Below are 18,553 nucleotides of genomic sequence, written 5' to 3'. Positions count from 1 at the left end.
ATGCACATAAAAATGCATCAATCATGCAGATGAACAGTCTAATGTATAATGTAGATGAAAATAGCTCATCAACTCTTGTTTAACATGGAGATTGGGAAATTGTTTCGAATTGTCTGTGAGCTGTGACGCTCTTCCATTGTTCCAGTCGAGGAGACTGCCTGAGGATCACAGACTTCCAGCCTAGCATGTAATCTATTTTATGGGCTGACAAACCAAACCTTTCCGGAGTTAGTGCCGGAGCTCTCTCTTTTGAGGCTATATTGCTTATATATGCATGTAACTCATTATTGCTTCGTTAGCACACACTTTCTTATCCAAACTAACAGAGGGTGTTTTTACACTTGATTTGTTTCTGGAAAGTTGTTCACTCTGCAAATGAATTTGGGATAACTGAGATAACTGCAATTTGCCATACTTTACTAGGACTGTACAGCATCACTTATCCACTCTGACCTGTACTGGCTCTTAAAAATGTTGAATGTGCACTTGATTACATTGCATCTTTCGATATGCTTGGTTGTAAAACTAAATAACTGCTACCACAGTTGCTAGGAATTGCAGGTGGTTTGCGAACAAGATGCAGTTATCTATCTACCTATTATCAAAACAGTGCCCATTAAATGAAATTATAAAACAATTGAATTAACCTTTTAAAATACATTTTCTATTAAATTTTTTTTATTAAATTTAAATTTCTTTTTTTTAATGGCAAAAATTCCTGCACAACAGATGTTAAGCACAACATTCTGTTAAAATGAATGGAAGAACAAAAAGAAATAAAATTGTATTATTTCTATTACTTTGATAAGTTCTTTCTACTAGTGTTGTCACGGTACCAAAATTTCTGTACTCGGTACCGATACCAGTGAAAATCCACGGTTCTTAGTACCAATTTCGGTACCAAAGCAAAACACAAAAATATGCTAATTAAAAAAAAAAACTTTTTATCACTAAAAATAAAACCAATGCCATTCTTTATAGTAATTTACAATTGTGTTTAAAGTTTTTCTACAAGTAATATAATTATGAAAAACAAGTAAACAAGTTTCACCCAAATTTTATTTGTCTTTTAATGAATGAAATTTAAACACATTTTATTTTTTGGTAAATAAAGGGGATTTGCTATTAAAATTAAAACATGGAAAAAATAAAGTTTTATTAATTTTTTCAACAGTAGTAGCAGTATCACATAAATTCTACTAAATAATTGTAATATTTCTAGCCCAATGCCTTTATGTAAAAATGAACTTTTATTTTGATGGGCTACTTTTATTTTGACACTGGTTTTACTCAAATGAAACTGTAAAATGTTTGTGAAGTGACTCAGAACAGTTCTGGTGATGTTGTTTTTGTATTTATGTCCTCATTGAGATGGCAGATGCTGAAATGACTGCAAGCGTCACGCGCTTCAGTCTATGTAGTAAACAAACCTGCACATCTCTGCCATTCATTCATTCATTCACGCAGAGACACGCAGAACATGCAGGACTCATATTTCAACCAACATTTACAGATAATGGGCCATATGGAGATTTGATTTGATTAATTTATGCTAACTTTGACAAATTCCGTGACTGTCCATATTAAAATGTAAGTTTCATTTTCATGACTGGATTTTGAGATTCTGCCCGCGTTTTCTGCTTCTCGGAAATCATAGCGTTCTATGCGTCAAGAACCGGGTCCTCGGTACCACCGGTACTTAAAGAAACCTGCTACCGTCACATTTTCATTTTATTAGTACAGAGTTGGTACCGAAGTACCGGGTCTTTAGACAACACTAATTTCTACTTTAAAATAGTAATATATTTAATACAATAATAATATGAATAATAATAACCTTTATATAAAATACTTTATATATTATCATTTTTATTCTATTTTCCAATTTGGGTTCTGCACATTTGTTTTCACAACCAAGAAGAACCAAAATGATCTAAGGTTTTTGAAGGGTTTAACCTGTATCCTCTGCGTTGCAAGCAGAGATCTGTATCTACTTAGCCATATCATGCCATAAAGGTGCAACTACCCAAAAGCAACATCTTGTAATAAATATTGTCAAACTTTCTTTTAACTTGTTGGATCAAGAAGCGTGATGCTGTTTTTGGCTCAGCTGTTCCACTATCAAAGTTTATTAAATCTGAGCCCTGATTTTACTGTCATTATTTTTTAAATTACCAAGGCAGCTGCTGTTTTCCTGGGAAAAACAATCTTGCATTCACCAGCATGTCTTGAAATCATGAATCACTCTTGAAGGACAAATGCAATTTACTGACTGGAGCGGTCAAAAGGTCTCTTCTTTCTGAAACGATACATGTTGTCATTTCATTTAGCAAGGGAGACGCTAACCATCCATCTTAGTTTTGGTGGCTCTGTGAGTGAGTCTAGTTTTGTTTGGCTGAAAAACAAAATGAATGCACCTCCTGGCCATGAAAGGTGCTCGGGTGAAGTGCATGGCGTCTGTAATGAAACCAGGCTGGATAAAACCCAAGCAATATTGGTGGAAAATTGAAGTCAGTTCTTCCCAGTTGAACCTTTTTTTATTGTTCACTCTCTTTCCTTTTCTGCAGGTCTGGCATCCATAATGAAAAGACTCCTGACAAAATATGACAACCTCTTTGAAGTCTCCTTCCCCTATTCAATGGGATGGCATGGTAAGAGAATGCATCTGATATTGCAATCATAGAGGAGAAGTGGGGAGAAATCAGCAATGAGCCTTTTTCCTCACATATGGGAGGTGTTGCCACTTGTCTTGTTTCCATGGAGAAAAATATAAAGAAGGCAGGGAAAGATGCTCCCTTCCTTTGTTACTGCCCTCTGCTCAGTAACTTGTGGCATTGTCTTTGGTTCAGCGTTGCATGTCCATTGTGCAATGTGGTTCGAGAATGGATGTTAAAATGACTCGTGGCCTCAAGTAAAACTGTCGAGATGTTTTAGGCAAATTGCTTGTGGATTAAACTTTCTGATGGCTCTTTACTCAATGCTGCAAAAATGCTTTAAATATTTTTTCCTTGATAATGGGAAATGCGGGCGTAACTCATCAGGTTGATGAATTATTCATGAGCAGTATTACTCTCTGGGTGATTACTGTTGTGTGCTCCTCTTAAAATGCTGCCGTGAATGTAAACTCAGGGGTGTGGCTGGACTACACATACTGGATAGATAGATAGATGGATAGATAGATAGATGGACAGTAGTCAGATAGATAGATAGATAGATAGATAGATAGATAGATAGATAGATAGATGGACAGTAGTCAGATAGATAGATAGATAGATAGATAGATAGATAGATAGATAGATAGATAGATAGATAGATAGATAGATAGATAGATAGATAGATAGAAAGACAAGCTAAATGGGCTTTACAGAGAGGTAAACCCAACAGGTAAGCTAAGTGGATATACTGTATATCAATTTATTTTATTTACTTATTTATTTCGTGTTTATCCCATTTTTTTCATTGCATATGAAAATTTAAGAATAAAAAAATCCTCCTACCCCCTAAAAATTCTCTTCACATTCACTTGTGCGCTCTTGATCTACGTAGATGACGTAAAAGTGTTTGATATAAAGGTTGCTGTCCCATTTTATACATGAATTGTTAATTTTAAAAAAAATCGAATTTTTTTTTAGTTTCATGGTAACGTGCAATCAAGGTCTTCTGTTATATACTAGGCTATATTTAATATTCACTGTGGCATTTTCACCTGTTTAAACTTAAAATTCCATAAGATTTTAAATTCAGTTTAATAGTATTAACAATTCAGATTTAAACTAGAATAAAAACGCATTAAATTGCTTAAATTATTTCTTTAAGTTAAAGTAGCCAACCTTAAAAATGTGTTGTCATGACTTTTTCATCGTATTGTTTTTACAGTCTGATAACGAGCTGTATTCGTTTTCCTTTTTTTATTATTATTTTTTTTTTAGTTTATTGAAAATAAATTGGCTAAAATAGAAGCAGACACGTTTAAATTAAAACAACCACAAAAACATGACTAGTCTTGAGGGAAATATAGGTTCTGTTACGAGAGTTCTCTCGTACTGCGTCTTAGCTAAGACGCTATGGAAAAAAAGTCTCTTTTCACGAAATACTGAAGCAAAAAATTATCCTTAATTTTTAATTTTTGTAAAGCGCATTTGCAGCAGTACACAGCCATAGGTGAGACGGCTCGCTCGCTCATTGGCTGCTCTGCAGCAAGTGCACAGCCTATCGAGCGCAGGCTGATGCAATATCAGACCAATTAGGACGCTTCGCGCCCATCACGCCACTTCCCGCCAAAACGGGTGTGGCCCAACCCTATAAAAGGAGCTCGAAAAGGCTGACTCACCTGATTTTTCATCTCTTCAGCGAAGCTCACGCATCGCTGGATCACAGAGGAAGCAAGCGCCGTCTGAGAGGCATATCAGCGGGACGAGCCATTCTGAAGCTGCTGGCCTCGCCGCCTTCTACTGCCATTCCTGCTGTGCTGTCCGGCGCCTATATCCTTTTATATCCTTGTGTGAGTTCGCCCTGCGACGCACACTCATAAAAGAGCTGCGTCTTTTTAAAGATGCCCTCGTGCGGCTCGTGCAGAGCCCCGCTCAGCGAAGGAGATCGTCACGTCATCTGCGTCTCCTGCCTGGGTGAGGACCATGCAGCGCTCGCGCTCGCTGACGGCGGCTGCGCTCATTGCGAGTTAATGCCTATGGTGACTTTGAGGACTCGCCGGGCGTTCTTCTCGAAGCCTGCATCATCCGCTGCGCCGCAAAAAGCGCCGCTCGCAGCGTCTACCGGAACCGCCTCCAGCTCTGCCGAGCTCGCCGGTTCCCCCCGCTTCACCGGCCTCCCCTGCATCGCTTCCCGATGGTCAGCGTCCGCTGTCTGCCGCCTTGTCATCGGAGGAAGTGTAACTCAGGGCCGCCTCGGAGGAAGAGGACACGTGCTCTCTGCTTGCTTCGGGCAGTGAGGGTTGGCCGAGCTCCATGGATCTCGCACCTTCTGCTCAGAGGCCCAGCAGACGGGGGGATATCAATAAGGAGCTGATGCGAGTGCTCACGCTGGCCGCGGCGAGCCTCTGCCTCGAGTGGTCTGTTCCAACGCCCCCTTCTCGTTCCCAGCTGGATGGTAGCTTTCTCCTGGATGAGCGTTTTTCTCCCAGCTCAAAGCACACCCCCTTTCTTCCTGAGCTTCACGAAAAAGTGGCGAAAGCTTGGAACGCTCCTTTCTCGGCGAGAATTCGTTTATCTGTTTCACCAGCATTCTCCACACTGGACGGTGCTAAAAACAGAGGCTACCTGTCACTTCCGCCGGTGGAACAGGCTATAGCAGTGCACCTTTGCCCGCCCTCTGCTGGACGGCGGACTAAGGCGGCGTTGCCATCCAAAGCCTGCCGCATGACGTCATCGCTGCTCGCACGGATCTTCTCTGCTGCTGGGCAGGCTGCGTCTGCGCTGCACACCATGGCCACGCTGCAGATTTTCCAGGGCGATCTCCTCCGCAAGCTGGATGAGATGGGACCTGAAGCGATCTGTCTCGCGGATCTGAGGAGTGCTTCGGATCTCTCCCTCCGCGCTACTTAGTCCGCTGCACAGGCCATGGGACGGGTTATGGCTTCCGCTACGGTGGCTGAGAGGCATTTGTGGCTGACGCTTTCTGACATCAAGAAGTCTGAGCGCGCTGCGTTCCTCGACGCGCCGCTGACTCCTGCTGGCCTCTTCGGATCATCTGTCAGCGAGTTTGTGGAGAGATTCGCCGAGGACCAGAAAGCGTCGCAGGCGTTCAAGCACTTCTTGCCGAAGCACTCCGGTTCTGCAGCTAGCCACGATAGGCCGGCCCCACAGAGCTCTCAGTCACGCCCACCGCCTCCAGCTGGGTCATCGCGACAGCGTCAGCAACGCAGCTCGGGACCCCGTTATCGCTCTTCCAGTTGTCGCCCTGCGCCGCGAGAGCCAGGGCAGAGGATTGCGGTGAAGCCAGAAGCCCCGAAAACATCCTAGCACTGCTAGGAAGCGCCGGTGTATGAGTTCCGCTGCGGCCGAGCTCTCACCCAAACGCGCCGCTGTTGCAGTTCCAAGAATTGTGACTGTCTCAGCGTCTTTTGCAATGTGCAAGCCTGCACAAGTGCCCGCTTGCCTGCACACAAAAGCCGTTATCACGGCTACCCAGATATTTCCCGAAAAGAGTGTTATTTCTGGTGTTCCGGCCACGGCCGATGGTGCTATAAATGTAGTGACGATGCCCACTCCTCAGTGCCCATCTCCACATGTAAGCACAGCCCTGCACACAGGGCTCGCGCCTATGAGATCGACTCAGATCGGTCACGCGCACCACATAGTGAACGTGCCCACTCCTCCGTGCCCACAAACACTATATCAGACACGGCGCGTGGTTTCTGTAAAAACGAAACCCGTGCGCGTACGCTCTGCCAAGGCAGACAGCGAGTCAAAAGCAGTAAATGTGCACATTTGCAGCCCACAGTTACTCGCAGACATCATGAGTCCTATGGGACCCGCTCAGCCCTCCCTCGATCGGTTAAGCGCCGGGACGGGGTCGAGGAGGAGCGATCTGCCCGCTGTGATCAGCGCGCTCCTCGCCTCAAATGCCACAGGCGCGACGTCCATGTTACAGCATGGAGGCAACATAGCGCGCTTCGCATCCAGCCCTTAGCCATTCATGCGGATGCAAGGTCAGCGCTTACAGGGGTTTCGGATTGGGTGCTAGGCATTATAAAGAGAGGCTACTCGCTACAGTTTTCTCCACGCCCTCCGCGCTTTTTAGTTTGCGTCGAAACCACGGTAAAAACAGAAGTAGCACACCTACTTCGGGCCGAAATATCAAAACTGTTGAGCAAAGGGGCTGTAGAGCCTGTGTCTCAAGCTCAAAGCGAGGGGGGGCTGTACGGCAGATATTTTCTGGTGCCCAAGAGAGACGGGGGTCTCAGGCCCATACTGGATCTAAGACAGCTGAACAGGGCATTGATGAAACGCAGTTTCAGAATGCTTACGACCAGGAAGCTCCTAGCGCATATTCGCAGAGGAGACTGGTTCATGTCAATAGATCTGAAGGACGCGTACTTTCAAATACAGATAGCGTCAAATCACAGGCGATATTTGAGATTCGCCTTCGAGGGCCAGGCATACCAGTTTACAGTCCTGCCGTTCGGCTTGTCCGTAGCTCCTCTCAGACTCAGAGGCATGCGAGTGCTGAACTATTTGGACGACTGGCTAATTCTGGCTCAATCACGAGCGGAGCTCAGTGTCTCAGTGTTAACTGGGCGAAGAGTTCGCTGAACCCCAGTCAGATGATACTGTTTTTGGGTTTAGCTCTGGACTCACGTTCCATGACGTTGAGCATGCAGCGCGAGGCGAGTTCTCTCCGCTACTGCGTGACTGTTTCGCTCAGAGAATGTCAGAGGATGCTGGGTCTCATGGCCACAGCATCTCCGGTTCTGCAGCTGGGCCTGCTCCGCATGCACCCCCTGCAGTTCTGGCTGAAAGCGCGGGTACCTGGTCGACTGCATCTCAAGGTCAATCAAGGCTGCGTTACAGCCCTGAAACCCTGGACAGAGATCGACTGGTACCAATCAGGTGTAAGCCTGGGGACTTCCTCGACAGTGAAGATGGTGTCGACGGACGCCTCCACGTCGGGATGGGGAGCGCTGCTCGAGGGCAGACCGTCCTTTGGCCTGTGGTCAGAACGGGAAAAGCTCCAACATATCAACTGTCTGGAAATGCTGGCAGTGGAGAACGCACTGACGCGCTTTTGTCCCCGAATCAAAGGCCACCACGTCTTAGTCCGTTCGGACAACATGTCTGTGGTGTCCTAAATATATCGCCAGGGCGGTCTCGGGTCCCGAAACCTGTACAGGCTGATGGAACGCCTCCTGGTTTGGGCTCAGTGCAACTTGCGCTCGCTGAGGGCAGTGCACGTGCCTGGGCTACAGAATCTGGGTCCAGACAGGCTGTCCAGAAACAACATTCCCACGGGCGAATGGTCTCTACACCCGCAAACAGTCCGGCTGTTGTGGGAGAGATTTGGCAGGGCGGAGATGGACCTCTTCGCGTCCCACGAAAACGCTCACTGCCCCGCGTTCTTTTCCAAGAACGAAAGCGTGCTATCACGTAGATGGCCGTGCTGCCCACTTTATGCTTTCCCTCCTGTCTCCCTCCTTCCGCAGGTGATAGAACGGGTGAGAGAAACGAGATGTTCCATACTGCTTGTAGCACCTTTTTGGAAGAACCAACCATGGTTCCCAGATTTGATGCGGTTAGCAGACATCGCCCCGTGGCCAGTGCCTTGGAGGAGGGACCTCCTCTCGCAGGCCAGGGGCTCGATTTGGCAACCTCAACCGGAGTTGTGGTCCCTCCATGTGTGGGCACTCAACGGTTACCCGCTGATCTCTCAGTGGGAGTGCTAAATACCATCACTCAGGCTAGGGCTCCGTCGACGCGGCGGCTCTATGCCTCGAAGTGGTCGGTGTTCTCCAGCTGGTGTACAGCTCGGGGATATTCACCTCTTAGTTGTGAGGTGACGGAGGTTCTCTCCTTCCTGCAAGAGCTGTTGGATAAGGGCAGAGCCCCATCCACGCTCAAAGTTTATGTGGCGGCCATCGCAGCGTTTTCTGAAACAGCGCTAGGTCAGTCAATAGGAAGGAACGATTTGGTCATCCGCTTCCTTAGAGGAGCTAGGAGGCTGAATCCTCCCAGACCTCCATCAGTCCCTATATGGGACCTCGCGACGGTTTTGGAGGCCATGAAGGGTCCTCCCTTTGAGCCTATCCAATCGATTAGCCTCCAGCATCTGTCGTTCAAGACTGTATTCTTGTTAGCTCTCGCTTCAGTGAAGCGTGTGGGTGACCTGCACACGCTCTCGGTGAGCCAGTCGTGCTTGGAGTTTGGGCCTAATGACTCAAGGGTCATACTCAAACCTAGGCACGGTTATGTGCCAAAGTCCCTCAACACGCCGTTTCGGGCTCAGGTTATTGCCCTTTCTGCCCTGTCGGTGTCAGGAGAGGATGGAGACTCGAGTCTTCTTTGCCCTGTTAGGGTTTAAAGAGCTTATGTGTCTCGCTCCGCTGTCTTTCGACAGACTGAGCAGCTGTTTGTCTCGTTCAGTGGACGTTCCAAGGGAATGGCTGTTTCGAGACAGACTCTATCCAGATGGATAGTTGACGCCATAGCGTTAGCTTACGCTTCCAAGGGCCTTCAGTGCCCACTGGCCGTCAGAGCACACTCCACAAGAGGTGTCGCCTCGTCGTGGGCGTGGTCTACTGGGATCTCCTTGCAGGATATATGTATGGCGGCAGGTTGGGCCTCACCGTCTACATTTATCAGGTTTTATAACCTGGAGGTTCCCGCCTTGCAAGCAAGGCTGCTGTCGGTATAGCCGAATCAGGGCCCTGATGGGAATTCTGAGTTTGTGAGCGTTATGCGCTGCCGACTGTTATATGGGCAGTATTACGTAAGACCCGCATTGCCACATTGGTCAGGCCTTGCCTCGACTGTGTGATGATTGTATTGCCGCATCTACGGGTGCTGCTAGATATGGTACGGAAGGCTTCCCCCCCCTCTCCTGTCCTGGGCTCTCTGTGAGTCCCTCGGGTGACTGTGCACTGTAAATCCTGGGCGTTGCTTCAGGTTTATTGGTGTGTGATCCCTGCGCGCACGGCGTTTTACATGGGGTTCCCGTAGCGTCTTAGCTAAGACGCAATACGAGAGAACTCGTATTACTAACTCGGTTACTAACGTAACCTCGGTTCTCTCTAGAAGAGGGAACGAGTACTGCGTTCTCTGCCGTGCGTACGATACACTCTGGTTCGTTTCGGCGATGAAATAAATCAGGTGAGTCAGCCTTTTCGAGCTCCTTTTATAGGGTTGGGCCACACCCGTTTCGGCGGCTGTGCACTTGCTGCAGAGCAGCCAATACTCGAGCGATCCGTCTCGCCTATGGCTGTGTACTGCTGCAAATGCGCTTAACAAAAATTCAAAATTAAGGATAATTTTTTGCTTCAGTATTTCGTGAAAAGAGACTTCTCCCGTAGCGTCTTAGCTAAGACGCAGTACTCGTTCCCTCTTCTAGAGAGAACCAAGGTTACGTTAGTAACCGAGTACGTTTTATTATTTTTATCAATCGCAGATCTCACAGACGAACGTCCTAATATGATCGCACATTAGAAATGTTTGGTGAGATAAAATGTGCATGATAACATTAAGCAAATCTCTTTGCCATCGTCACTCTTTATTATTAAGCAGGAGTTTACATACAGTTAATGCGTGTGCATGCGCCGCGCTCGTTGTGGTGTGTGTGTGACTAACAGACAGCCTCCGCAGCGCATATGAGAGATCTCGCAGATCTCACAGACAAATGTCTTATCGCACATTAGAAATGTTTGGTGAGATAAGATGTGCACGATAACATTATTAAGCAAAAACACATAGTACATTTAATTTTTTTCCCTTGTTCTAGTACCGAAAGCAGAACCGATAGCGTCAGATCTTACTGATACTACGGTCTTTCATAAGTTAGCCCCGGGGCCAGTTTAATACCGGGTTTCAGTACACACCCCTACTTATACCTGACTTATATTTTTTTCCTCTCACAAACTCTGATTTACTTTTTAGCGTGTTTAAAAAAAAAAAAAAAAAAAAACATGCAGCGAACAGAGAATAGGTGATGAATCCATTAAAATGCAACTATAGACGACTTATATATTTTTTCCTCTGACAAACGTAATAATTTTTTTATTTTTTTTTATTTATTTTTTTCATTGCATCTGAAAATGACTTTGTTCATCACATTCACTTCACGCGCTCTGGCGCAGATCAGCCTCCCGCGATGCTCAGCTGTGGACGATTTAAAAATGTTTGATATAAAGGTTGCTGTCCCATTTTATACAGGAATTGTTCATTTAAAAAAATTTAATTATATTGTTAGTTCTAATTATATTATTAACACAAGTTCATTTAGACTATTAAACATGCCCTGTGACATTTGATCCTTTTTAACTTATAAAAAGGTTTTAATTGCTTAAATTATTATTATTAATTAATAATATGTTATCATGTTTATTCTTGTAGAAAATACATGTTTATTCTTTAAGAAAATAAGGGAAAAATAAGGGACAATCGGAATATTTGTTTTGCTTCACCTATTTATGTAGGCTACAATTATTAAAATAATAATAATAATAATGTCATTAAAAAATACCATTGGCCTGAGTAATTTTGACCATTATAGAATTGTGACTTTAAAGATTAGTGATTTAGGTGGTAAAAATACTGTGAAATTAATAATGGCATGGATTTTAGAGCATAACAACTGAAGGTTTATGAAACATTAGCCAATAAAGCATTTTTTTAAACAATGGAACCTAAAGTTGTGAACTAAAATATTATTTCAACCATACAGCATGTGAAAAAATAAAATGCATACTTTTCATAACATTTCATTATTGATAAAATGCATAATGTTTCTGTTGTTTGGATTTGCACTTCAATATATAAGCTCCAAGTTTAAGAATAGCCCTAGACTAGTCTCTCTCTCTCTCTCTCTCTCTCTCACTCTCTCTCTCTCTCTCTCTCTCTCTTTCTCTTTTAACAGCATTAGCTCAATGAAATACGTCTTCCTTCCGTTAGAATGAATATTTTCCAGCCTTGCTAAATGTTGGGCTCATGATCAATAAGTTGTATTGGCCTCAATCTGATTCAGTAAAGTCAAATCACAGACGGTGGAACTGCCTCACTGAGCGGAGTCCCGCACGCTGTGAGGCGGGAACAGAGGATTCCGCTTGGTCTTAAAGCCTTCCGCAAACATCCACGATCACAATCGCAATGATTTTTGTAAAATAATGATTAATTATTAATTTATGATTTGTTATTATCATTATGGTCTTGTGAAAATAATAATATAGGCTGCGAGAAAATTATGAATACAAAGAGTAGTGCTACTGAGTGCAGGCAAGTTTCAACTCAGTAACATGAAAACACATCTTTCCTCAGAGCCAAAAAACAGACCGAATTCAGTTCAGCTGGAGGGGGTTTTTGGGAGTAGTTATGTATGGCTTGTGGGGGTCGAGATAAAGGTGTGAATCTCTTGCTCTTTCATATGGACAGTGTCTTATGAGGCTTTCACTTGCTGAACCAGTTTATAAAGGACTGTTGCTTTGGTTATAGACTAAAAATGGTCTGCCCCCACGTAAGATTGTTCTAGTTCTAGTCGTTCGTTTGTTATATTCAACTAATCAGAGGTTTATATTAAATTTACATAATCAAATCTTAATATATTCCGCGCTCAAGCACATGCATTAAGTTTGCAACAAAGCACATGCAGAAGTAGCCTAATAATTGTGAAAAATGGGACATTTTAATTATTTATTAATAAACAAATGTTTTCTTGTCTGCTGCAAGATGAAATTCACAGTGCTGGCTCTCTCCAACGAGAGAAATGCAACATTCACAAATTGCACAATTAGTTTTCGTTTAAAAAACATGTCAAGCAGTCTGTAGATGTTTTAATGTATGTGATACACCACGATATTATGTTAATTTAAAAAAATTATAAATTCATTATCAGGAAAAAAATTAAAGTGATGAGACGGCGCCTCCCTGTCATTAATGCACATTAATAATTTTTGCACAAACACTTTAATATGAGCGTCGTGGTTTTCAATCGCTTCAAGAGCACTCCATCATGAGTATCATGCCAACAGCCCATAATATAACTGCATATGCAGCAAGAATATATGTTAAACAAATTTAGCTATAGATTGATCAGATGGTAACAATGACTGCAAGAGTCGAGCAGGATGTTAAGAGTTTGTCTGTTTCTTTTACTGATTATTTTCGGGTTAAAGCATGATTTAAACAGATTCACACGCAATCGCTTTCGCAATAATGCGTTCAAACAAATGTAATCTTACAGTGCTACTACATTATCAGCATGCTATCTGAGTTTGAAATCTTGAAGAAGTTAATCGATCTGTTTAGATAAAATAACTGACAAAAATGTACCGTTATTTTCATCACAAACAAAATGTTCAATTAAAGATTTAATGCTTACAATGTTATTAGTTTGGCATGTGATATAGGGAAAAAAGTTTACACAAAATAGCTTAAGCCACTTTGAAACTCTCCTGTTATTTTTTTATTATTATTATTATTATTATTTTATATGCTATGTTATGAACATAACATTTCAAACATACTGAAATACTTTATTCACGAAGTGAAGGCGGAGCGTGTTTCTGGTATCAGTGAGCGTGGAGGGGAAGTTGTTGCTGCTCACAGACTCTGCTGCGAGTGAGAGAGATGTTTCACCTGAAGAAATGAAGACGACCGCGGGAACACAAGCACAGCACATCCACCAAAAATCAACCTGCAGCAATGCTCGTTGATCGACTCGCTAAGCTTTACTTTTGTTGGTCGCATGGCAGTAAATAATTCGATAATATAACCATGCAGTCAATACAGATATTTAATAAAAACGTTAAAACAAGCAGGGCTGTAAAATAAAACAATAAAAAACGCATGCCAGGTCTACACTGGACACGAGTGGAACGATCCAACAAAAGACAACAGAACTCAGTGATGGATAAACTGGACACGATCCCCATCAGAGAACTGATGCTCGTTCTGTTTATGATGAAATATTCTGACACTGTGTTTAGATGATTTGACACTATAGTGTGATGTCATCAAGTTTAGACACACTTTTCGCTGTGGGGCACAGATGACAACTTTCGCGTCCGGTGTAGACACAGACAGTGACTGCTCTATTTACAAATAAGTTCTATAAGAAAAAAAAAAAAAACCTAAACCAGCGGCATAACGAGATGGAAATATAGACTAGAAAATATATGAACAGGTCCTCCGTCCATGACACTGACTCACTGCTGAGCTGCCAGTTTTAATCTTAACAGCTCTTAACGCCGAGTGGATGGTTAGATGCATGATAGGCTAGTATTAAATAAATAAATAAATAAAAATAAAGGTCTTTCCAGCATTAAGGTAATAGCATTACTGTTTTTTTAATCATCTTGTTGCAGTTATAAATTTGACTGCTAAATGAATGATAAAGAACTATGTTAAAACTTGTTTTGTAAAATTTCCTCGTCATTTGAATTTTGATTTAAAAATCGGTTTAAATCATAAATCAGATTTTTTTTTTTCTAAAATAAAAAAGAAAAAATCCGGGATTTTTTTTTTTTAGGCCATATGCTATTGCCCAACTTTAAAAGCAAGTAAAGAAGGCTCCCTTTAAAATCACTTGTCAAGTTGTCAATTACTAAAGCTCTTTTTTACATCTTGTGTATTTTGTTGATTATAATGAGAGAACTTGAGTTTAATTGTGAGGACAGTTTATTAATCCGTTCATTTATTAGAGTTTCAAAGATTTAATCGTGCCGGTTTAATTTTATTCGTTTCTTGTTTTAGGCTAATTAGGCATAAATAATGGGAACGACATTATACAGTGCTTCACATTTAAACATGCAACAATTTCTTAATCAGTTTACAGACAAATGTTTTTCCCCAATAAAAGGACAGGTAATGAATAACAAAAATGCATGTTGTTTTATTAAAGGAAAAAATATATTTATATTGAAAATATAAATTAAAATATAGGCATAATATATGAAAATATTGACATTTTGCATATTAATCCATGTAGCCTACCCCCCTAAAATAGGCTACCACTTTTAATGCTCCGATGCAAAGTAAACCACAATTTCTTTTGAATAATATAACGCATAATTAATATAATATGAATAATACTGCACACCTTTTAAATGTGTCAAATATAAAATATGGTTTAATACCATGTAGCTTAGAGAAAATATAAGCACAGGCTCAGGCACAGGCTTAACATTTATCCTGCTTGAATTCGTTCTAAGAAATGCACATAACTTTATAAGTACCAAACTTTCGTCTTTGGATATTAAATATTTAATATATTAAATATTTTAACTACAGTGTTTTTCTTCATTTTCCCTGACTGAAGCCATCAAATCTAACACATCAGTGAGGCAAAACTGACGTCTATTAGCGAAAATGTGCTTTGATGCGCTTGTTTGATAACTTGTGGTTAAAGCGCCACTCAGCGGTCAAAGGCTGCAAATGCACTTTATACCGCCACCGCGGCGGTACGTGCGGCGGTAAAAAGGGCCTTTTGAATGTCTACTTATTGTAGATAGACAGTAGATAGATAGATAGATAGATAGATAGATAGATAGATAGATAGATAGATAGATAGATAGATAGATAGATAGATAGATAGACAGACAGACAGACAGATAGACAGATAGATAGATAGATAGATAGATAGATAGATAGATAGATGGACAGTAGTCAGATAGATAGATAGATGGACAGTAGTCAGATAGATAGATAGATGGACAGTAGTCAGATAGATAGATAGATAGATAGATAGATAGATAGATAGATAGATAGATAGATAGATAGATAGATAGATAGATAGACAAACAGATAGTTAAACTTTTGTTTATGAAATTCAAATACATAAATAGTCACTGGGTTAACTATCCATATATTGTTAGAAATCTGAATATGTAAATATTAATTATGGATGGACGGCTGAAAATTGTGAAAACTGGAACATGTAGTCATCAGTCAGAATATAAGTACACTACATTTATATTCTGATCGTGCCACACACACTCACTGTCATAGAGCCACTCGTGGTGAAGCGTCGCTGCACGCCGGTAGAAGCAATGATAGCAGAGAGTGATTGACACCTGATGCTGTGCTCTAGACCCTGGACGCCTGGGTCTGCCACGGGACGCGGTGCAGAGCCCGATTTCATCTCCAATCTTGTTACGGCCTCCTCAGCCGAGCGACCGCTGCACACTCAGATGATTCTCATAGTCTGTCAATGGCAGCTTTAGTGTCGGGCCACAAATCTGACACCTGTCGCCAGTAAACCTGCAAATCTCTGACCCACTGCCATGCATGGCATAGCGCCGAGCCTTTCCCAGCATGCTCTGCCTGGAACTGACTCAGCCATCGTCGGTTTCCATGGAACGACTTAATGAAACAGACTCTCTGCCGTCTTCTCTTGCACGTCCATGGAATGTAACGTACACTTAATGCCCGTGATGTTCATTATTTGATGATGATATAATCACCGGCGCTCTGCTGGATTGATTACATCACTGACGTCCCCGGCTGTTGTTTTACCCAGCGTGCATCTGCAGCGAGAGCATCCATCATGTAAATGATTCATTCGGATTCGCATTTGCCGAGCGTCCGTGTGCTTCCACCGCGCTGTTACAATTAGCAATATGCGAATTTAACAGGGAAGAGAGATAACGAGATGCTTCTGCCATCAGTATATGTAACAGGACTTTGTTAACATGGTCTGAGAGCTCACACACAGGGCCATTCATTTAATGTGCAGTTTGACAACCTTTTTGCTGTGCTAGAGTTATGAAGCACAGAGAGTCTGAATTTAGGATTTTAATTAAAATATTTCTGCACAAAATTCTGTGGAATAGCAGGACAATAGTGTAAGAAGGAAAAGCTCAGGTAATGACTACCTTGAGATTGTTCTGATTAACACCTTGGTACTGACCTACATTTTTATGTTTAAAGTCATACCAAAAAATATTATTTCTGCTTCTCAATGTTTTTTTTTTTTTTTCTCCTTACTTTTTAACATCATTGTTTGCTGGGTCAGTTCAGGGACAGTTCAACTAAAAATAAAATTATCATTTCATTTATTTTATTCTTTTTTTTTTTTTTTACCGTTATGTAGTTTCAAACCTGTATGAATTTTATTCTACTTTGAAATTATTTTATTGTTATAGGTTTGTCCCAGCCCCTTACTTTCAGTCTTAAAATATAAAGATGTCTCATAAAAATATGAAATGCTACAAATTCAGTTCAGTTGTGGTGTTATTTCCAGAAATAGTGATTCAGATGTGTATATTTACATGCATTAAATATGCAAGCAAAATAATCTATAACTTTTTACTTAAATACATTTTTAGAATCGTTTAATAATGTAAATCATATACTGCACATTACTGTTTAAAACCTTAGGGCCAGTGAAATTGTATTAATGTTTTTTGAAAATGTCTTCTGCTCATCAAGGCTGCAACTGATCAAAAATACAGTAAAAAAAAAGTAATTTTGTGAAATATTATTGCAATTTAAAATAACTTGTTTCTATTGTAATATATTGTAAGATTTAATTGATTCCTGTGTTATAAAGCTGTATTTTTCCAGCATCATTACTCCAGTCTTCAGTGTCACATGATCCTTTAAAATGCTGATTTGCTGCTCAAGAAACATTTCTGATTATTATTGTTAGTTAAAAATAGATGTGCATCTTAAGTGTAAAACAGCTTTTGAAGAACAGCTTTTATTTAAAAAGAAAGATTTTGTAATATAAATTTCTTTACACTATATTATGTCTTAACTATATTTTTAACTAGATGTTTTTAACATAATTTCTTTTCCGGTTGTAATGGACCCATATGGAGACTTTTTACTGAACAAATAAACTAAAGTAAGACTGATATTATGTTTTATGCATTAAGACAATTTATTTTCTAAAAGTCCACAGGACTAAAAGTGGTTTATAGTTGAAGAAAAATTCTTATACATTTGAGAACTAATGACCAAGTCTAGACTCCACTGAGATCTTCCTCTCGGCCACAGCTGCTAAACTCCCTGAAGAACAATTATTATCCTAAGCTATTCATTATAACGTTTAGAATACAATCCAACATCTCCATATTCACATTATGGCCTTATCTGCTCATAGCTTTGTATTAAAAGCCCAAATAAAAGTATGACAGGCAGTGAATAAAGCTTCAGATTTTCAGAGTTTCAGTCCTGGGTGAGAACATTGCTGTTATTCTTTCATAGAGGAAAAAGCATCTCTGTTCTCTTTAATATATGTGTGCACAGGTTTTCCTTCACCCAGGTCATTGTAGACGTCTTTGTGAATTGATTGAAAAGCATCTGGACATGGTTTATTCGATCGGATAAACCAAGTCCAGATGCTTTTGACCGAATTCGCCCAGACGGTTCCTAATGTGGCTGTTCTTGTCCTGCTCTCCCATTTCTGTTTCATTGACCCACATCATATGTTATGAATAATGAAAGTCTGAATTCACCTTTGTATTACACACTGAAAAATGCATTTAGAGAGCTTCACTTGAGTTAATAGATTTTGGTAGTGTTTACTAAGATAAACTTCACTAGTATTATTGCTCAAACTAAAGTAAGTGCACTTCATGATTTTCTTCCTTAGTATTTTTGTCTTTTTTTAATGCATCTAATTATATTGATGTAACAAAATTATGTGACTTTGTCTAAAACAAGAAAAAAAAAAAAAAGTCTGCCAGTAGGGTTAGAAAATAACCCCCTTTTTTATTTTACTTCTATTTTTCCCTTGTTTTAGGCATAAAGTCACTACATTTTTATAGATTTATTATATATATATATATATATGTATATACAACAAAAAAACAAAAGATAATATTGTAAGGGATTTTTTGTTTTCCAAGTAAATTGATTGAATGTTTGGATATTTGTAATTGAGAATAAGA

At 41.0% G+C, this 18,553-nt stretch overlaps 1 protein-coding gene across 1 annotated transcript in view; it reads left to right on the top strand.

Moving 5' to 3' along the window:
* The window catches only part of galt (galactose-1-phosphate uridylyltransferase), a 151,365-nt gene that overhangs the window by 87,106 nt on the left and 45,706 nt on the right, over window positions 1-18,553 (top strand). Inside the window, exon 9 of the mRNA XM_059538673.1 lies at window positions 2,568-2,651. Within this exon, the coding sequence (XP_059394656.1) occupies window positions 2,568-2,651 (84 nt within the window). The remainder of the gene's footprint in view (window positions 1-2,567; window positions 2,652-18,553) is intronic.

Source organism: Carassius carassius, chromosome 45 (assembly GCF_963082965.1).
Source record: "Carassius carassius chromosome 45, fCarCar2.1, whole genome shotgun sequence".
In the NCBI taxonomy this organism is placed as follows: domain Eukaryota; kingdom Metazoa; phylum Chordata; class Actinopteri; order Cypriniformes; family Cyprinidae; genus Carassius; species Carassius carassius.
Note: the sequence above shows the minus strand (reverse complement) of the source record. Positions and strands in the feature narration are given on the sequence as shown.